The sequence below is a fragment of the Schistocerca serialis genome, chromosome 5 (genome assembly GCF_023864345.2).
Source record: "Schistocerca serialis cubense isolate TAMUIC-IGC-003099 chromosome 5, iqSchSeri2.2, whole genome shotgun sequence".
Taxonomy (NCBI): domain Eukaryota; kingdom Metazoa; phylum Arthropoda; class Insecta; order Orthoptera; family Acrididae; genus Schistocerca; species Schistocerca serialis.
Window position 1 is genome coordinate 408,184,430 of NC_064642.1, and position 22,745 is coordinate 408,207,174.

Here is a 22,745-nt window from a genome sequence, read left to right on the forward strand (position 1 = left end):
AAAGAGAAAACTGCCTGATAGGATTTTGCACAGAACATAATTTAATCATCGGCAACACTTGCTTTATGAATTATGATTGAAAACTGCATACATGGAGGAGACATGGAGACATTGGAAAGTTTCAGACTGATTATATAATGGTTAGACAGATTTAGGAAATTGTAAGACATTTCCAGGTGCAGATGTAGACTGCAAACAATTTATTAGTTATGAACCTTAGATTAAAACTAAAGAAACTGCAAAAAGACAGGAAATTAAGGAGTTAGGAGCGATATAATTTGAAAGAACCAGAGTTTGTAGAGTGTTTCTGAGGAAGCATTAGAAAATGGTTAACTAGAACGGGGGGGGGGGGGGGGGGGACGGAATACAGTAAAAGACAGAAAGGTAGCTTCTAGAGACGGAAAAGTGAAGGCAGCTGAGGATCAAATAGGTAAAAAGACTAGGCCTAGTAGAAATACTCGGGTGACACAGGAGACAATGAAATTGACGAAAGGAGAAAATACAAAAATTCATCAGGCAAAAGGGAATACAAACATCTAAAAGCAGACTGACAGGAAATGCAAAACAGCTAAGCAGGAATAGCTAGAGGACAAATTTAAGGAATTAGAAACATGTATCACTAGCAGGAAGATAAATATTGTTTACTGAAAAATTAGAGGCCTTTGAGAGAAGAGAAGCAGCAATATAAATACAAAGATCTCTGACATAAGGCCAGTCCTCAGCAAAGAAGGGAAAGCTGAAAGGTGGAAGGAGTATGTAGAGGGTGTATACAACGGGGATGAACTTGCAGGAAATATTAGAGAAATGAAAGAGGACCGAGATGAAGATGAAATTGGAAACATGCTACTGTGAGAAGAATTTTACAGAGCACTTAAAGACCTCAGTCAAAACAAGGGCCCAGGAGTGGACCACATGCTGTCAGACCTATTGATAGAATTGAGAGAGCCAGCTATGACAAAATCCTTCGATTTGGTGTACAAGACATACGAGACAGGCAAAATACCCACAGTCTTCATGAAAAATGTAATAATTCCATTTCCACAGAAAGCTGGTGCTGACAGGTGTGAATATTACCAAACTATCAGTTTAATAAGTAATGGTTGCAAAATACTAACACACATTCTTTACACAAGAGTGAAAAAACTGGTAGAAGCCGACCTGGGAGAAGATCAGTTTGGATTCCAGAGAAATGTGGGCATATGCGAGACAATACTGATGCTATGACTTATCTTAGAACACTGGTCAAGGAAAGGAAAGGCAAACCTATGTTTATAGCATTTTTAGACTTAGAGAAAGCTTGACAATGTTGACTGCAACACACTCTTTGAAATCATGAAGGTAGCAGCAGTAACACACTGGGAGCAAAAGGCTATTTACAACTTGTACAGAAATTAGACGGCAGTTGTAAGAGTTGAGGGGCATGAAGAGGAAGCAGTTATTGACAAGGGAGTGAGACAGGTTTGTAGCCTACCCCTGATCTTGTTCAATCTATACATTGAACAAGCAGTAAAGGAAACCAAGGAAAAATTTGGAATAGGAATTAAAGTTAAGGGAAACAAATAAAAACTTTGAGATTTGCTGATGACATTGTAATTCTGTCAGAGACAGCAAAGGACTTGGAAGAACAGTTGAACACAATGGGTAGTGTCTTGAAAGAAGGATATATGATGAACATCAACAAAAGCAGAACAAGGATAATGGAATGTAGTCCAATTATATCAGGTGATGCTAAGGGAATTAGATTAGGAAATAAGACACTTTAAGTAGTAGATGCGTTTTGCTATTTTGGCATCAAAATAACTGATGGCCAAAGTAGAGGGGATATAAAATTTAGATTAGCAATACCAAGAAAAGTGTTTCTGAAAAAGAGAAATTTATTAACACAGAATATAGATTTAGGTGTTAGGAAATCTTTTCCAGAAATATTTGTATGGAGCACGGAAATATATGAAAGAGAAACACAGACAAACAGTTTAGATATGAAGAGAACATAAGCTTTTTTGAAATGTGGTGCTACAGAATAATGCTGAAGATTATATGGGTAGACCACATGACTAATGTGGAGGTACCGAACAAATTGGGGAGAAGTGATATCTTTGGCACAACATATAGGACACATTCTAGGACATCAAGGGATCACCAACTTAGTATTGGGGGGGGGGGGGGGCGGGTACAGGGGTAAACATTGTAGAGGGAGACAGAGATGAATACAGTATGCAGATTCAGAAGGCTGTTAAGTTGCAGTACTTATCTGATGATGATGAGACTTACACAGAGAGCTGCATCACACCAGTCTTTGGACTGGATACCACCACCACCACCACCACCACCACCACCACCACAACAACAAAAAGTTTACACTAGTAGTATAGATACTGCAAGGAAAGCCATATTTTTAATGAAATAAATGTCATACTTCAGAACGTATTTTTGCTGTAGCTGGTAAAAAATGGTGTTCACAGAGCAAGGAAATTTTATTTGTTATGTAAATATAAAATAATTGCAGCACATCCTTAATTTGGCACAACATTTTTGATTGAGTAATACATAAGCTCTGTAAAAAAAAAAATTATATGATGAAATAGCCCCCGTAGATCACCACACACAAAAACAACAGACTGTCATACTTGCAGAGTTAGTATATTAATACGATGAAACAGTTTCACACGTTATCTAGCTGTATGTAGTGCCCTAATAAAAAAGACATCTGGGGACTACAAAGTTCTTTCAGCTGATTTCCTGATACTTCCTATATGGTGAAACACATACAAATCCCGTATGAGAATTCAGGCATTCTCGGCGAATCTCGACGATAAAATCTTCTCGGGTTGACAGCAGAGTCAATGTGTTTTTTTCCCCGGCAACATTTCAGCAAGTTTCTTACTTGCCATCTTCACTTTGCCTGAAGATGTCAAGTACGAAAGATATCAAGTACGAAACTTGCTGAAACGTTGCTGGGAAACAACACATTGACTCAGCTGTCAACCCGAGAAGATTTTATCACATACAAATTCTTTCAAACTTTCACATATTCAGGAAGAAAATCCAGTTTTGACAATATTCAGTAACTTACTCTTTCACACAAATGAATTATCGTAAAGTAAATATTACAGTATACTTACTTTAACAAATCTTGGATCCAGAAGAACTGATTTCCTGGCATCTTCTAGAGCCTCCTTATACTGATGCAGCATCATGTAACAAGCAGAGCGATTCCCATAGTATGATGGCGAATCAGGACACAGCTCTATGCGAAATTAATGAAAAGTATTAGAAGTGAAAACTGGGAAACAGTTAAGCATTAGTCAATAAATTATGAAGATACTAGCCGTGTATGTTACATTGAAATTCTGATCATGTTGTAGAAGAACAGTAACAAGTGACATCTGTAAAATTTATGGGACCAGTTTACTAACGGCTTCCCACACATTTACCACAAAGCATAGGCCTTACATTATTAGGTTGGTGCAAAAGTTCATAGCGTTTTTCCATATGTTTAATAAACATGACAAATACACATAATAGTTACTTTAGTCATCAATAATATATTCTCCTTCACTGTTTGTAACAGTCTGCCAATCCTGGGGTAACTCTTGATTTCACGACTGTAGAAATCACGTGGTTTCGAGACTAAGAACTCATCGAGCCATGTTCGGAGTGCATTTTCAGCTGCGAAGGAAGTTCTTTGAAGGTTGTTCGATAGAAAATGGAAAATCTGTGGGTGCGAATAAGGTGAAGGTGAGTGCGGAATGAGTTCCTGACAGCTCCTATAAAGTGTTTCTTGTTACTCTAGCAGAATGTGGGCAGGTATTATGGAGTAGCCTCACTTCAGGCCATCTCGAAATGACAAAATATAAACTCAAATACCAACCATGAACTACAAATAAAATATGACAGTCAATAAATAAACTCACAGCAACTGGAACACCAACATTGGGGAGGGGGGGGAAGGGAACCATGCTATGAACTTATGCACTAACCTAATAGCCTAACAGTAACAGATACTGTGAGCAATTATGAATAGTAAAGACGACGCAGCAGGTTATTCTCAGTAGTCAATAACATAATGACAATGTAAAACAATCAAATTACATTCAATTTTCATTCCATAGACCCAAAAATGAAATGATTCTTGTAAGTATGAAACATGTCAGAAAATATAACATAGAAGACATAGAACATTTGGATATAATGCTCACTTCCCAAATCATTTGTCAGGAGGTTGTCAAAAATGGCAATATATTAAAGTAAACTGGAACTTTTAATATTTACAGAATACACTACCAGAATGAAACATAGATATAACTTTTATTATCATACACCAAATACCTAATCTTGACTGTTGTGACTAAGCGCTGTCAAAATTGAAACCTAACAGACATTTTTACTTAAGCTGGTCTAATAATTGCCATTAAGATCTTCATCTATAGAATAGAAGAAGTTGTGTACCAAAAAGTCTTTCAAACTCTGTATAAACTGTTTTTTATCTGAAACAAAGTTTTTAATGGTTGCTGGCAATTTATTGAAATGTGTCTTCCTGAATACTGGATCTCTTTTTGGACCAAGGTAAGTGATTTTAGGTGTTTATGTAGATTGTTATTGTTACCAGTATTGATATGTATTGAGCTATTGCTTGGAAAGAGAGAGATTATTTGCAACAAATTTCAGTAAGGAATAAATATACTGAGAAACAGTGGGTAGACTAAGCAGTTCTGAACAGGTTTTTCATGACTTATGCCACAGCATGATCCCATATGACATAATAGAATTAAAGTAAGCAAAGCATGCTTTTTTTAAATATTTGTATCTCCTACATCTAACATCATTCACATTGCAAATACAGGCTTGGTTAGGTGCTTCAGCAATTCTGTGGTATTCCCTTGCCAACTGAATTTATTATCGACTTGTAATCCCACAAATTTAACACTGCCAACCTCTTCTATCTGCATATCTTTGTATGTTATATACATGTTTGTTTATTGGTCCAGTAAATCTTATATACATATAATGTATTATAGGTGTTGGGCACATTTTACAGTACAATAGTATTAGGCAACTGTTCTACTTTGTTACTCATATAATCTGAGAAACTGTAAAAAACAATTCTTTAATAAAAAAGTTTTCACAACTTTTTTGAATGCATTTATATGTTTGATATTCTTAAAAATTTATGGAAGCTTATTGTAGATTGTTACACCAGGGCAATAAGCACCCTTCTGAGATACATGTTTGCTGGAATAACTCACATGGATATTTCCCTTAAACTAGTATGGTGCTTGTGCACAGCAGTGTTTTGTATAAAGAGATTTCTACCACCCTGTACACAAGAAAGCTGTCCTTAACACGTTGGTTCATAGAGCCAAGATTATCTCTGACGACGACCACCTACAGTCTGAATTGCAGAACTTAAAACGTGTTTTCGGGGAAAATGGATATAGCAAAATAAGACATCGCAAACGCTTTCAAGGGCCGCAGACGAAAGACAGCTGGTGAATCAGAAGAAGAGGCCCAACAGACTGTATTCCTGCCATACTGTGGAGCAATTAGCAGTAAGTTAGGACGTCTGCTGCAGAAACATGGGTTAAAACCAGTGTTCCGGCCCGCCCCCAAAATACGGGATATGCTGCGCCCTGTTAAGGACGACATTGCTCTCCGAGTGTACGGTGTGTATGGTCTACCTTGTGAATGTGGCAGCATGTACATTGGACAGACAATTCACACGGTTGCGGGAGCGGCAGTTTCAAACGTGGCGTCTCCCCCTGGCGCCACCTGACGTCACCGGTGCTGCCACAAGCTGCCCGGGTCGACTTACACGCGCACGCCAGATTGGATCGATCTGATTGGCTGCTGATGATGTCATCATGCCTATATAAGCGAGAGACCGTAACAGCCCCGGCAGTCAGTGAACTCCTGACGATGATGGCGGGGATGGCCATCGAAAGCTCGAGCATTTTATTTGAATTGACGCGGCTGGAAAACCGAGAACATTTTATTCATGTATGCCATTGCGAAAGATTCCAAGGACACAAAGAGATTCTCTTTCTTCATCAAACTTTTTTACAATGTGCACAATTTCTAGGATATAAATGCAGGGAAGAGAGTGAATATTTAAATCTTTAAAAAACTGCTTAGAGAAACTTCTATTGTTTTCAATTTTTATAATTCAGATTATTTTCTTCTGCTTCCTCACCATTGTTATGGCAGGAGGAGAATTTTCCCAAAAGATAATGCAATGTCTTAACAGAGTGTCAAGTTTTACAGTTTCAAGAGTTGCATTGCCGGATGATATTCTAATTACATATGTTAGTTTAGAGTGTTAGAAGTTTACAGATGTTTTGTGAGAGTTCCATTTCAGATTTCTGGCAGGCAAAGGGGAGAAATTTTGTCACAGTGACATTCTGAATTATTTCATGGTTGTTCATGTGAATTGCTGACTTTACAGTATATTTATTTTGGTGGCGCTGAAAGTCTAGAGTAACTGTACTGTTTTTATGTGGGCTTAAGACAAACCTGTTCCTATAAAGCCATTGCACAGCTTTATCTGTGATGACACCTGCAGCAGTGGTAAGATAATTATTTTTCACCTCAATAAGCAGACTGGTATCATCTGCAAGTAGTACTACTTTTGCATTATTTACAAGAGGGTAGATAATTAATGTAGACTAGAAAAAGAAATGCTCTTATGAAAGAGCCCGGAGGTACATTGTGTGTAAGTGAGGGCAGAAGTGGGAGGTAGTTCTGGGTCGTGTTAATGTGTCTGTGTTGGACTTCTGTAACCTGAGACTGATTACTTAAGCAGGATTTCAGCCTTTCATTTGGCACCCCTCCCACACTGTAACAATCAAGCTTTTTTTTAAAGATAACTTAATGATCTATAACATCAAAAGCCTTTGTCACGTCCAAAAAAGTACCTGAAATTTGTAAGTGATTGACTATTGCACTTAAGGCGTGGCTGACAAGATGAAAGGTAGAAGTCTCAGTGGAACGTTGTCCTCTGAAACCATGCTGGCAAACTGACAGTATATTACTCTGACTAAAAATTTCGCTAGCTGAGGTAGGAAGATTTGTTCTATACTCTTTGAAAAATCCAGATTGGAGTGCTACATGTCTATAATTTGACATTTTCAAAGAGTCGCCTTCCTTATAGTGAAATGTATAACTTTAGCAGTTTTTAGCACACGTAGAAAAATGCCCTTTGACAGTGAAGAATTGCAAATGTCTAGTAATGGTGTGATGACAAAGTTTGTTGGCAGTTTTATTATATGATCAGGGGTCTGCTATTGCGGTTTTATAATGAACTTATGATTTTTCGTAGCTTACCTTGACTAGCAGGAGCAAGGAACATGGTGTTTTTGTTGATACTGAGGTTTGTAAGTGAAGTGCCCAGACATCCTTCACAGCTAATTTACCAATTTTTTTGGGCACTAAATCTTTGCAATTGTAGGTAGCAAAGTTCAAATTAAACAGGTGTGCAATTAACTTTGGGTTGGTAATAAAGCTGTCATTATGGAATAGAGCAACACTCTTATCAGTTTCAATTTTCCATTAAGTTTCTGCACAGCTTTCCATAATGCCTTAGTCTTGTTTGACAATTCCCTGGTATATTGGTTACTTTCTCTTAATTTAGCTTCTTTACAACCTACTTCAGAACTGATTTGTATTTTTTTAAATAGCTTAGAAATTCTAGATCCCTGTTTTTTAAAATTAGAATAAAGCTCTCGTGTTGTTACAGGAGACTAATTCCTGCTGTAACCCTGTTTTTGTTTGTTTGTGCATTTTAATTTCTTTTTGAATGTATTCACTGAATTTCATTATGAAATAGCAGAACTTGCCATTAGTATTAGATTTACAAAGAGTTTTATCCCACAATTCATTAGATAGCAAATGCAGAAAATGTTCTATATTTCACTTCTCTTATATACAAGAGGGTCCTCCACACATGGAGAGCAGCTGAGGGGCACAGTATGTAGCTGTGCCCAATGATCACTATATCCCGTGTTGAATGTCTGAGCTGATTATATATCTTCATTTACTCAAACTTGGTCAGGCAGAGTGGCACTAGTTTTTGTAATATGGTTTGGGGAGTTTATTGTTACATGCAGGTTGTGACTTTTGATGGCATTAAGAAAGCTCTCTCTTTCTGTACTGCTGCTTATGAAATTTCTGTTAAGACCACCACATAGTACACCAGTTCTTTCATAATTTTTGAGTTTACTTACAAAAAGATCAAGATACTTTAAAAAATCTGATGATCTATAAATCCATAAAATTATTACCTTCACTATGGTTAATTATGGCTGTATCCTCAAACACCTCCTCTTTTGCAATTTTACACACAGAGTCTAATATCTTGTAATCTGAGTTCTGTTTGCCATATATACAATTTCCTCCATGTTTTGATACAGTTTTGCAAAGGGAGCCTGTAAGTTTAAAGTTCTCAATTTTTAGGTTTTGTAAATAGTCATTGTGCACCCAATGTTCGTACATGCCTAAAACTGAAACATCTCTCCAGTCACAAATTGACTTTTCGGGTTTACCACTGAACCTCATCGTGTAAATCCCACAATATTTCAGCAATGTGCTGCATCTAGTCATGAATCTGATGTTCTTTTTCCCTGGCTTGATTGAATGGCAGCCAGTGCTGGATTCCAGATGGCATGTAATTGAAAACCTGCATTCATGTTAAGATTGACCACTGTACACTTATGTATAGCCTCCTTAACAACACAGTCCCAGGAAGAGGATGCTAGGGATAAAATTTCCATATTTTCGTAAAACGTGATCCCCATGTCCAGGCAAAGTTAACCACCACTGATTTACTGGGTTGCCTCAGGTGTGGCATTGATGGTGTACCATGAAACGTTCTTGCACAATTCAGCATGTCTGCCTAATATAAGATTTTACACATTGGCATAGGATGTTATATGCACCACATTTGCTAAGGCCAAGGTCACCTTTGATCAAGCACAATAAATTCCTCAATTTTGCTGGTGGCCAAAAAACACACTTGATGTCATGCCTTTTGAGGATTCTTTCCATTCTTGAAGACAAGGCACGAAAATAGGGCAATAATGCCATTGCAATGGTTGCCTCCGCATCTTCATTTACATCCCTGCTTTGAATTTGCTTAGAACAGAATGCATGGTGTATCTGTCTATTGGAATAGCCATTCTGTTGGAATACCTTTTTTAGGAGTTGCGGCTCACCAGGGTAGACTGTTGGCATCTGAGACCACGTGTGGTCTATGCACCAAAGAGTGTAGGACACTACAACATTGTGCAGGGCGATGACAACTTGTGGCCTGCAAATGTAGTTCCGTCTGAGTTTGTTTATGATACACACTTTGTACCAATGTACCATTGGCTTTTCTTCTGACCATGACATCCAAGAATGGTAAAATGCCATCTTTTTCCACTTCCACTGTGAACTGTATACTTGGGTGAAGTGAGTTGAATGCTGGAAAAACACAGGTCTGTATTCTGTGGGACCACGCCAAAAATGTACCATCTACATACCACCAAAAACAGGAAGATTTAAGATTTCCCGACTGCAGTGCTGTTTCCTCAGAGTCTTCCATAAAATAGTTGGCCACCATGGGAGACACCACCCATTTGTTCAAAATACTGGTCAGCGAATAAGAAATAAGTTGAGGTAATCACATATTAAACAATGTCACAATGTCTTTCTGACATTGGCTGCTGATAAGCTCTAATGAGTCCTGCAGAGGCACTTTTGTAAATAAAGATATAACGTCAAAGCTAACCAAAAGATCTGACTGTTGCAGCTTGTCTTCAGGCAGCTGATGAAGTCCTCTGAATTTTGGATATGGTGGCCATACTTGCCTGTGAGAGGTTCCAACAGCATACTAAGAGGTTTGACCAGAAAAATCTGATGATGCCATGGTGTACGGTAAGGTGTCAAAGTTGAGTGACTGTAGGTACATACAAGACTACTTGGGCAAAAATTTCCAGTTTGTGTGATGAATGGCAGCTAGCCCTAAATATGGAAAAACTTAACTTAATGTGGGTGAGCAGGAGGATTAAACCTTTAATGTTCGGATACAGTATTACTAGTGTCCTGCTTGTCACAGGCAAGTCATTTAAATATCTGGGCATAGCATTGTAGACCAAAATGAGGTGGAACGAGCATGTGAGAACTGTGGTAGGAAAGGTGAATGGTTGACTTCGGTTTATTGGGAGACTTTTAGGAAAGAGTGCTTCACCTGCAAATGAGACCGCTTATAAAGACACTGGTGCGACCTATCGTCAAGTACTGCTTGAGTGTTCGGTATTCGTACCAGGTCGGATTGAAGGAAGACACTGAAGCAATTCAGAAGGGGGGGGGGGGTAGATTTGTTACAGGTAGATTCAAACAACACGTATGTGTTATGGAGATACTTTGGGAACTCAAAAGGGAATCCATGAAGAGAAGATGACATTCTTTTCAAGAAACACTATTGAGAAAATTTAGAGAACCCGCGTTCGAAGCTGACTGCCAAACGATTCTACTGCCACCAACAAAAATTTCGCATAAGGCAATGAAGATAAGAGAAATTAGGGCTCGTATGAAGGCATATAGACACTAGTTTCTCCCTCGCTTTATTTGAGAGTGGAACAGGAAAGGAAATGACAAGTAGTGGTACAAGGTACCCTGTGGCATACACCATACGGTGGCTTGCGGGGTATCTATGTAGATGTACATGTGGCTGAAAATAGGTAGGAGCTCCAATGTTGCTCACTTCGCCCAATAGCGGTCAGTCTTATCAATAGGGAAGCAGATTTTCAATGAAATACCACCTGGAATCCAGCACTGGCTGCCATTAAATTAAAACATAGAAAACAAGAACTTTTAATTCATGTCTTGACACAATGCACTGCTGAGATTTAATTTAGCTTTCAACCAAAGGAGTGTTAGGCAGCACAGTCGTTGCCTACAGCACACAAATGCCTTTCTGCAGCTCCCAGCAGGGAGCACTAGGAGCACCACTTTCCTCCAACTGCGACTGTCTTCTCTCACATGCATATTGGCTGCTTCCGATCTGATAAATTTTGCTGCCACCACGCAATAATCAGCCACGTCTTGCAGCTGTGACAGCAGCATCTATCACCACTTGACATTGAGCAGCTGCCTCAATGAAATATGAGAATTACACAATATGATCTGACAGAAAACCCAAGAAGCTTATTTGCAACAGATCTGTCAGGGAAGCCTGAAAAGTCACATCTATGCAGTCATCAATAAGGAGAACACTGAGCTCATTAAGTTTGTTTGGCAGTGACTGAACATTGTGATGAGCTAATTTTAGAACATAATTGTTCTTTGTTTTATTTCATCACCTGTGGATGATCATTATTCAAAACTAGCTATTTTGTTTCCTAAACCTTGTACAGAACAGTGCAAAAATGGTAGACTGTTCTCATGTGTGTTTAAACTTGTGTGAGGTAGAGGCCTATTTGGATCACTCGCACTGTCACTGAGTGGTGTAACATTGTTGGAGAGATTTATTAACATAAAAAAAAAACATTACTCTTGTCTTGCTGATGCACTGTTTCACTGACTTGGCATTTTGTTGTTATTTTTCCCGAGAACCCGTGATTTTTGTCATTGGGGGGTATATCCTCTGTAGCACAGTATTGCACATTCAATTTGCTGCTTACTATTTCTTTGACCTGCATACTACAAAGTTCTTCCCTAATTTGTTGATGTGGGGACCCAGGGATGTGGAATTTTCTTCCTAAACGGCATATGTTGACAAACATTACATATCTTGGATCTTTTTATTTGTACTACGCACTACTTTATTTATACATGACCAACTGGTAAGTCGTGATCGTGTGGGACAGAAAAGAATCACATTTGAGCTTCTCGGCTAATTGAGTCTTCTTTTGAGTGGGGTCAAAAGATCTTTAGCTTCATTTCTTGCAACATCAATTGTTCCTGCCAAGAACACAAAGTCGGTCTGTTGAACCTGTTGCCTTATCATGATTCATAGAAGTCACTGCCTGAAATTTAGCATCTGGTTTCACTATGCTGGTTATACTATGCCTGGTTCTAGATTTCAGTTCAGCTGCTAAATTCTGCCTTCCCTGCCTATTCTAGGTGGCTGGTAGTTACTTGAATTTTCTTCCAAGTTTCGTTCTCTCATTTGCCACAAGTTTATTTTCTATCACTTTGCTGATTTTCACATCTTTGTCAGTTATTCGTACTTCAGGAATTTTCTTTGCTATGGTACATAGATGATGTTTCCGCTCTACAACAATTTTCTCGACACTTCTGATGTGATTTCTTTCTTCAGAAACATATATCACTTTTTAGAACATCTATATCACTTAACAACACTTTTATAATTTCATCTTTCACCTGCACTGCCAATACTAAATATGCATTTTCTTCTTCTCAACAGTCTGAACATGGCTACTGAAAATCATCACTGATAAATTTTAGACATACTTTGGTCCACTTTTCATGCTACCAAAAGCTGCATTTAACACATTGAATTCCTTTGACTACCCAAACTGTTTAATTTATTCCTTTTTGGAGTGATGTGACTCTAGATCTACACCCAGTGTCATCTTGTACAATATTGGAAGGATATCTCCTACAGGTTCTGAACAGCATATAATGGGACCTTTAGAAGTTTAATGACAGTGAATTAGCTTTAAACCATTTATTAATGTTCATAAAAATTTGATTAACAGCCATTTCTAAATCTGTACATGACTTGCTATTTACTGCAATGTTTGTATCACCTGCAAGCAAAATAAACTTAGCATCTGGGAATGTAACAGATGAGAGGTCATTAACAAAAAAAACAAAACAAAAAAATGGACCAAAGATGGAATCTGCACATAATTACTTCCCAATGAGATGAAGATGATTGCTTACTCCACAGGTATAGGTAAGATTTGATCCATTTTGCAGCACTACCATTGACACCATATTATTCTAATTTACTGAAGAGAATGCTATGTTTCACACAGTCAAAGGCTTTTGACAGGTCACAGAATATTTTTGAAAACGCCAGCAAAAGTGAAACTTGTTGATAGCTGGCAATATCTCCTCATCCCCCATTCTTGTAAAAAGGCTTAATTTCAGTATATTTTAACCGGTCTGGGAACGTTCTTCTGATAAGAGACTGATTACAAAAATTACTTAAGACATAACGCAACGCTCATAAATGCTCTTTGATTAACTTTGATTAACTTCATTGATATGTTATCATACCCACTAGAATACTTTGATTTTAGGGATTTTATGATGGATGCTACTTCTTTGGGAGAAGTGGGTGTTATTCCCATTTTACTTTAGTTATTTGTAGATATTGGTCTCAGCTATTCCATTGCACTCTTTACTGTACCTGATAACCCCAAGTTGTTAGTAACATAGAAAGTAATTGTTTAAGAGGTTTGCAACACTACAGCATTTGTTACCAATGTCTTATTTATTTTTAGAGCTATATGTTCCTCTTCCTTCCTGGCCCCATGTCACTGAGTTCACTACTTCCCATGCAGTTTTTATTTTGTTGCCAGATGTAATGTCTTTTTCTCATAACAAAGCTGCTTAGATTTGGGTGATTTCATCTCAAATCATACAGCTCATGTCAACATGTGGTCTGAATTTCTGTGGAAAAAACATATATTAGACCTCTGTATCGTAACTGTTATGAAAAAATGTTTTCGTTTTACCTGAATTTTAGTATTGCTATGACCCTTTGAAAAATGTATACTTTGTGAATAACTCTTAAAAAAGCTAATAAATCAAAAGTAATGGAGACCTGGAGGATGTTTTGCATTAGAGCTCCCTCTTAGTGTGTTGAAATTTAGTTGACACCACCACACTTATGGGCTTCCTTCAACTCTCAAATTTAAGACAAAAATTCAAAATTTAAGTTAATTTTTTCACTATTTTTTTTTTTTTAATTTGGAGTCATAGCATGCTATCTTTTCTGTCATATTACCAGATACTACTCATGTCATTATGAACAGTATCTTCTCTGCTCCAGCTCTCTGTATTATGTAAATATATATTACTAAAAATGTAAAAATTAGCATTTTTACACAATCTAACAAATTATTTACTCGAAAACCTCCATCCGAAACCTTTTGAGGTTATTGTCTGTTTAATACGTTAGTAGTCAGTGCAACCACAGTTGGCAATATTTTTCTGTGTAAAATTTTTTTCAATATTCTGCATATTTCACATCACTGAATTTCTAGTGTAAAATATGCATGTTGGCAACAATGTTTCCAGCACTCTTCTGTTTATAACAAGCAAGTGAGAACTTGCACATAAACCATTCAGCACTGAGTTTTGTGTTTGGTTTGAACTTTTTGTTAGATACAATGTCAGTGATGAAATATCAGAGGCCACCCCTACCACTACCCGCACTCCTACCTTCTACATGCTTCCTAAAATCTATAAACCTAAACACCCAGGACACCCCATTGTGGCCCTTTACTGTGTCCCCACTGAAAGAATCTTTGATCTTGTAGATGAACAACTGCAACCTATTACCCGGAACATATCCTCCTATATAAAAGATACCAACCATTTCCTCCACAGACTCTCCATAGTTCCTGCCCCTTTACCACAGTGTCCTGCTCGTCACTATTGATGCCACATCCCTGTACACTTACATTACTAATGCCCATGGCCTTACTGCTATTTAACACTACCTTTCCCAACACCCCATGGATTTCAAACCAAGAACCTCCTTCCTAGTTGCCAATACCAACTATATCCTCACCCACAATTACTTCTCCTTTGAAGGCATTACCAACAAACAAATCTGGGGTACAGCTATGGGCACTCGCATGTCACCATCCTATGCCAACGCATTCATGGGCCATCTAAAAGAATCCTTCCTAAAAACCCAGAATCCCAATCCCCTCACCTGATTCAGATTCACTGATGACATCTCTGCTATCTGGATTGAAGGTGAGGACACCCTATCCACATTCCTCCAGGACCTAAAAAACTCCTCCCTCATTTGCTTCACAAGGTCCTATTCAACCTAACAAGCCATGTTCCTCAAAGTTGACCTCCACCTCAAAGATGGTTACATCAGTACCTCTGTCCATATCAAACCTACTAACCACCAGCAATACCTCCATTTCAACAGCTGCCACCGTTCCACACCAAGATGTCCCTTCTGCACAGCGTAGCCACCTGTGGTCATTTCATCTGCAGTGATGAGTAGTCCCTCTCGAAATATACCGAGGGTCTCACTGAAGCCTCCACAGACTAATTATCCTTCCAACCTTGTACAAAACCAAATCTCCCTTGCCCTATCCTTCTAGCCTCCCACCACCTCCCGAAGTCCAACTGTCTGGCCACAGATAAGCATTCCCCTCATAATTCAGTACCACCCAGGACTAGAGCAACTGAATTGCATTCTCTGCCAGGGTTTCGATTACCTCTCATCATGCCCTACAATGAGAAATGTCCTCCCCACTATCCTTCCCACCCTTCCCACAGTGGTATTCTGCCATCCACCAACCCTACACAATATAGTCGTCCATCCTTTCACAACCAATGCTTTCAATCCCTTGCCTCATGGCTCATATCCCTGTGATAGACCTAGACGCAAGATCTATCCCAGACATCCCCCCCCCCCCCCATGACCATCTGGTCACTAATACATCTATCCCATCAAAGGCAGGGCTACATGTAAAACCAGTCATGTGATTTACAAGATAAGCTGCAGCCACTGTTCTGCATTCTATGTAGGCATGACAACCAACAAGCTGTCTGTCTGCATGAACGGCCACTGACAAACTGTGGCCAAGAAACAAGTGTACCACACTGTTGCTGAACACACTTCCAAACATGATATCCTTCATTTCAACGACTACTTCACAGCGTGTGCCATATGTATCCTTCCCACCAATACCAGCTTTTCTGAATTGCACAGGTGGGAACTTTCCCTGCAATACATGCTACGTTCCCGTAACCCTCCTGGCCTTAACCTTCATTAGTCACTGCCCTCACTCATCCAGCCCCTTCCCCGTACCATTCCAACACTATACAGCTTTCATTCCACCACGACACCCAGTCTTTATTTTTCTCCTTTGCCACACTGCCCCCCCCCCCCTCCTCCTCCTCACATTTCCCCCACCTTCCATCTAACTTGCAGCACTTCACTGTCCGCCACCCCCACCCCCCATCCCTGCCCCAGCCTCCTCCTCACCCCCACCCAGTCACCACTCCTATCATGCACTGGTGCCGCTGCTTGCTGCCTGAGACTGCAGTCGTGTGTGCGAGTTGTGTTGGCGTGAGTGTGTGAGAGTGTACGTGTGAGTGTGTTTATTATTGACGAAGGCCTTAAAAGCCGGAAACTTTAATTGTGAGAGTGTTTTTGTTGTGCCTATTTGCGACTCAGCGTCTCCGCTATAAGGTGCTTATCAACTTTCCTTTTCATAATATTGTTATTGAAAATAAATTCAGATCTCTATCACTTTTGGTTTCTTTATTACAATTTTTCAATTCTCAGCAAATTTGAAATAGTGGTGGGACACATTTGCTCTTGACTTATACGATTTGAAATGAAATCGCCAGTTTCTGGATACATTGCTTCAGTATCTTGCAGTATTCTTTGTAATGCATTAAAATGCTAACATCATAGCTGTTCCTACATAACAGATACAGGTTACTTTTTGTCCCACATGATACCTTCATTCCTTGTGTAATCCATAGTTTGTTTTAGACTTAGGTTTGAATTGAGTTACCTTTAGGGCAAAGCAATTTTAAGAGGAAGTAACTTTATTAATGGATACTTTATTTTCCACTTGAGCCTGAACTATTATAAACACTTATCCTGTTCATGTCCTTGAGCAATCTCCTACAATTCTCCATTTCTGACTGATTTATTACCCTCCTGTACTCAGATTTAATATATTTTAAATCCTGACAAGTTTCAATGTTTAACATAAGATACTGCAAGGGATCAAATAACCCATTTACTATAGGTTTTGAGAGAGAATTTTTTTCTCCTAGATTTGTCTACAATGATTTTATCAATAGCAGTCTCAGAACATTTATATACCCTTAACTGTGTTACTGATTGAAATAATTGTACACTGACAGAGCTTTTCAAGACATCCACTTTACAATTACCCGAGCAAGCTCTATTTCCTTTTTTTTTTTGTGGGGGGGGGGGGGGGGGGAGATGGGACAACAGAGCTTCCAGATACTTTGTTGTTGTGGTCTTCAGTCCTGAGACTGGCTTGATGCAGCTCTCCACGCTACTGTATCCTGTGCAAGCTTCTTCATCTCCATCTCCCAGTACGTACTGCAGCCTACATCCTTCTGAATCTGCGTAGTGTTTTTTTTTGTTTGGGGTTTAAGGGCGCTCAACTACTGAGGTCATTAGCGCCCAGTCACAATTGTTAGAGCACATAGAATCTAGTAAAAACTCAAGGGGGGGTGGGGGCACCAGAAAGTTCTTACAAAGATGCAGATAAACAAGTGAAGGAGTTAGATGTCTTCAGACAAGCCAGTCAAAGTAATGAAACGAAGAACACGAGCAGCTGCTCGAGCATCATCAGCTAAAATATCCTGTAAAGTAGATGGCAGAGACAGGACAACACGAGATTGACTAAAACGGGGACACGACAATAAAACATGGCACACTGTTAATGCATGACCACAAGGGCACTGCGGGGCTGGGTCACCGGAGAGCAGGTAGCGGTGGCTAAACCGGCAATGCCCAATCCGCAACCTGGTCAGAAGGACCTCTTCTCACCGAGATGGTCGGGAGGAGGTTGTCCAAGCAGTTGGGAACGGTTTTACTGCCCGGAGCTTGTTTCCTTGAAGTGATGACCAAGTATCCCACCACAAAGACACAAGCCTCTTACAAACAACCCCACTAATGTCAGAGGACGGGACACAATGGGAGGCCGGCCGAGGCAGGAGGACTGCAGCCTTGGCTGCAGCATCAGCAGCCTCATTCCCAGGCACTCCTACATGGCCAGGAACCCACAGAAAGTTGACAGGAGAGCCATCAGCAGCAGAAGAATGGAGGGACTGCTGGATCCGTTGCACCAAGGGATGGACCGGATATGGAGCTCCAAGGCTCTGAAGAGCACTGAGTGAATGGCGGTGGCGGCGGGCATACTGAACGGCCAGATGGAGAGCAAAAAGCTCAGCCATAAAGCTGGAACACTGGTCGAGGAGCCGGTATTTAAAGGTGCTCTAAAGGAACTCTGAGGACACTAAGGGAACGTGTACAACGGGCAGCCAAATAAGAGACGTGCGGAGACCAACAAAGTGTCCTGTCCAGTGTGAGTCCTAAAAACTTAGTTGTTTCCACGAATGGGAGAACAACGGGACCGATGTAAGGATGGCGGAAGGAACGCTTTATATCACCAAAAGTTGATGCAAACTGTCTTCTCTTCAGAGAACCGGAAGCCATTTGCCACACTCCATGAGTAGGGGCTGTCTAGACAATGCTGAAGGCAGCACTCCAGGAGGCATGTTCTCTGGGCACTGCAGTAGATTGCGAAGTCATCGACAAAAAGAGAGCCTGAGACATTAGGTGGAATGCAATCCATAATTGGATTGATCGCTATGGCAAAAAGGGCTACGCTCAAGACGGAGCCCTGAGGCACTCCGTTCTCCTGGAGGAAGATGTTGGACAATACGGAACCCACACATACCCTAAACTTTCGATCTGTTAAAAAGGAATCAACAAAAGGGGGCAGGCGACCGCGTAGACCCCACCTGTGCATAGTGCGGAGGATACCTCCTCTCCAACAGATATCATAAGCCTTCTCCAAATCGAAGAACACAGCTACCGTTTGGCGCTTTCGCAAAAAGTTGTTCGTGATGAATGTCCACAAGGTGGTCAACAGCGGAGCGGTGGCGACGAAAGCCGCATTGAACATTGGTAAGTAGCCGTCGAGATTCAAGAATCCAAACTAACCGAGCGTTAACCATGCGCTCCATCACCTTACAGACACAGCTTGTAAGAGAAATGGGGCGGTAACTAGAAGGAAGGTGTCTATCCTTCCCGGGTTTGGGTATAGGAACAACGACGGCGTCACGCCAGCACATGGGGACCTGACCTTCGGTCCAGACGCGATTGTAGGTACGAAGAAGGAAGCTTTTGCCCGCCGGAGAAAGGTGTGCCAGCATCTGAACGTGAATGGCATCTGGCCCCGGAGCAGAGGACTGGGACAGTGCAAGCGCACGTTCGAGTTCCCGCATAGTAAAGAGGGCATTATAAGTTTCCAGATTCAGCGAGTGGAAGGAAGGTCGCCGAGCCTCTTCTGCCTTTTTCCTGGGAAGGAAGGCAGGGTGGTAATGGGCGGAGCTTGAAACCTCCGCGAAAAAGTGGCCGAAGGCGTTGGAGACATCCACAGGATCAACAAGGACCTCATGACCTGAAGTCAGGCCAGGTACCGAGGAGTGGGCCTTAATGCCCGACAGCCAGTGCAGGCCACCCCAGACGACAGAAGAGGGAGTAAAACTGTTAAAGGAGCTGGTGAAAGAGGCCCAACAAGCTTTTTTGCTGTCTTTGATGACTCTACAGCATTGCGCTCGGAGTCGTTTGTATCCAACACAATTCGCCAACGTAGGATGGCGGCGAAAGGTGCGTAAAGCGTGCCGTCGAGCATGGATAGCGTCTCTACAAGCCTAATTCCACCAGGGGATGGAAACGCGACGTGAAGAAGAGGTAGTACGAGGAATGGAACGTTCGGCAGCATTGATGATAACAGCCGTGAGGTATTTGACCTGACTGTCACAACTGAGAAAATCGTGGTCCGGAAAGGTCGCCAGGGAGGAGTAAAGTCCCCAGTCAGCTTTCGGTATGTTCCAGCTCAAAGGACGTGGGGATGGGGTGTGGTGCAGGAGACGAACGACACAGGGGAAGTGGTCGCTCGAATAGGTATCAGAAAGGACATACCACTCGAACCGATGGGCAAGAGTGATAGAACAGATCAAGAGGTCCAAGTGGGAGTAGGTATGGGTAGAGTCCAAGAGCAAAGTATTGAGGCAGTCAAGATTGAGATGGTTGAAGACATCCGCCAAGAGGGAGCCTCTCTGACAGGATGCAGGAGAGCCCCAAAGGGGATGATGGGCATTGAAGTCTCCAAACAATAAAAACAGCGGAGGAAGCTGAACAATTAGGTGCATCATGTCAGCCCAACTAACTGCGGATGACGGCGTGTAGACGGTACAAACGGAAAAAGTAAAGGCAGAAAGAGTAATACGGAGAGCTATTGCTTGGAGTGGGGTGGTCAATGGGATGGGATGGTAATAGACATCGTCCCGAACGAGCAACATGACCCCACCATGAGCCGGAATACCGTCCACAGGGGTGAGGTCAGACCGCTCCGAGGTATAGTGGGTAAAAGCAATACGGTCAGTTGGGCGCAACTTGGTTTCCTGGAAACCAAGGACGAGCGGACAGTGCAGGCGGAGGAGCAGTTGTAATTCCTCCCGATTAGATCGAATACCTCTGATGTTCCAATGTAGCAAAGCCATCGCTAGTCAGAAAAAAGGGGGAACGAAACGGGTGAAGAGCTGGTCACCTCGACGGCCGTGGAGTGCCAGGTTTCGAGGGAACAATGCTACAACCGGCGGGAGGCGGATCCTGTTCCATTGAGTTGTTGCCAGCTGCAGCCGCTTTCCCGTGTTGCGTAGGAGGGGCAGCATCATTCGCCGACGAGAGGTCAGCTGAGCGCCTAGCAGCAGAGCGTCCCGGCGAAACTGAGGACGGCCGGGAGCAGCGACTCACGGATGGAGCGTCAGACGAAACGCGCCGGGGTGGAGAGGGGGATAAAGACTACTTCTTGGAGGCCTTCTGGGAAGTCTGATGAGGCACGGGGATGGTGGGCTGGACCCGAAGAAGGTCCTCATGCGCGGGGTCCGTTTTGGAACGCTGGACCTCGGAAGCCGGGGTCCGGAACGTTTCCCCGATGGACGCCTGAGAAGAGGATCGCTTCTCAGGTGGCGGAGGGGGAGGAGGAGGAAGGGTGGCCCCTGGGGCAGAGGGGGCAGGGGCCACGAGGGAGGAGGATTTGGAAGGGAGGGATTTGGGAGGCGGAGGCATAGACCCCGGATGGGGTGAGGAGGTGGAGGGGGGACAGGATAGGGGTGAATACACTGTGGAAGGAGTGGACACAACTGAGGCAAATGAAGTTGTCAACGTCACGGGATGGAGGCGGTCATACTTCTTCCTGGCCTCAGAATAAGAGAGGCAATCCAAAGTTTTTAATTCTTGAATCTTCTTCTCCATCTGATACGCAGGGCAGTCTAAAGATCTAGGCGAGTGGATGCCAGGACAATTGACGCACCGAGGTGGTGGGGTGCATGTATGTTCCTCACGAAGAGGACGTCCACAATCGCCACAAAGGGGCTCAGCCTCACACCGTGATGACATGTGCCCAAAGCGCAAACACCGAAAGCAGCGCATAGGAGGCGGGACGTCGCACTAAGGTCGCACGTCGCACCGGTAGCACATCACCTTTACCTTCTACGGGAGAACGTCCACTTCGAAGGTGAGGATAAAGGCCCCGGTGTCGATGCGACGGTCTTTGGGGCCGCGCTGGACTCGCCGGACGAAATGCACGCCTCGGCGCTCCAGGTTGGTCCTGAGCTCCTCCTCAGATTGCAGCAGGAGGTCCCGATGAAAAATAGCCCCCTGCGTCCTATTCAGTGCCAGATGCGGGACAATGGACACTGGGATGTCCCCTAGTCGGTCGCACGCCTGGAGCGCCGCCGACTGAGTGGCGGAGGTAGTCTTTATAAGAACGGACCCCGAGCGCATTTTACTGAGAGCCTCGATTTCCCCGAAGATGTCCTCGATGTGCTGGACAAAGAACATGGGCTTGGAGGTGGCGAACGTCCCCCCATCGGTCTGAGAACAGACTAAATAGCGGGGGAAGTACTTCGCCCCAAGCCGGCGGGCCTGTCCTTCCTCCGAGGTAGTGGCCAAGGGGGAAAGGGCAGGAGAACCAGAACCAGAAACAGTAACTTTCTTTTTAAAAGACTCGGCTGCAGAGCGACCCGATACATGTTGACGTTTCATCTGCGAAACGTCCGCCCCGATACCACCCACTCCGACCAGGGGCTCTCCCCACGGACGCCACCCAACCTCAGCAAGGGCCACCTGGCAGGATGACCGTTGCCGGGAGTCCTGATGCCCCAAGGAGACGGGCATCTACTCCTTGGCCGACATGGGGAGGGTGCAGCTCAGGTATCGGCAGTACGATCCCTGTGTTGTCAGGGGGCTACAACCTAGAGGGTACATGACGACCCCACCACAACGGGCTGGCTACCGTGCTGGATTTCGAGTGCCATGGAAAGTCCATCATAATCGTAGGTGCAGATGGGGATGCACTATGGGCGTAACTTGTGCAACCCATCAGGCGTTTAGGCCCAATTTGAGGAATAGTGGGTGTGGTTACAACGCTGTTACAATGCTGAGTGCCAAGGTCTTAGTGCACTGAGGACCAGTGAGACACCACGTAAGGCGTCCTTCCCCAAAAGGCTCGTACTTCTGTAGAATTTTGAAAAATGGAGGTCAAACCCCAAGGGGGACCATCACATGAAAGGCCGAAACGGTTGAAACTCCTTTTAGTCGCCTCTTACGACAGGCAGGAATACCTCGGGCCTATTCTTACCCTGGACCCGCAGGGGGGAATCTGCTTAGTGTATTCATCTCTTGGTCTCCCTCTACAATTTTTACCCCCCACACTACCCTCCAATACTAAATTGGTGATCCCTTGATGCCTCACAAC

The 22,745-nt window shown here is 42.4% G+C and overlaps 1 protein-coding gene across 1 annotated transcript in view; it reads right to left on the bottom strand.

Annotated features, from left to right (window-relative positions):
- Positions 1-22,745, bottom strand: part of LOC126480679 (dnaJ homolog subfamily C member 7) — a 94,748-nt gene that overhangs the window by 50,884 nt on the left and 21,119 nt on the right. The window contains exon 3 of the mRNA XM_050103903.1: positions 3,123-3,247. Coding sequence (XP_049959860.1) covers positions 3,123-3,247 — 125 coding nt within the window. The remainder of the gene's footprint in view (positions 1-3,122; positions 3,248-22,745) is intronic.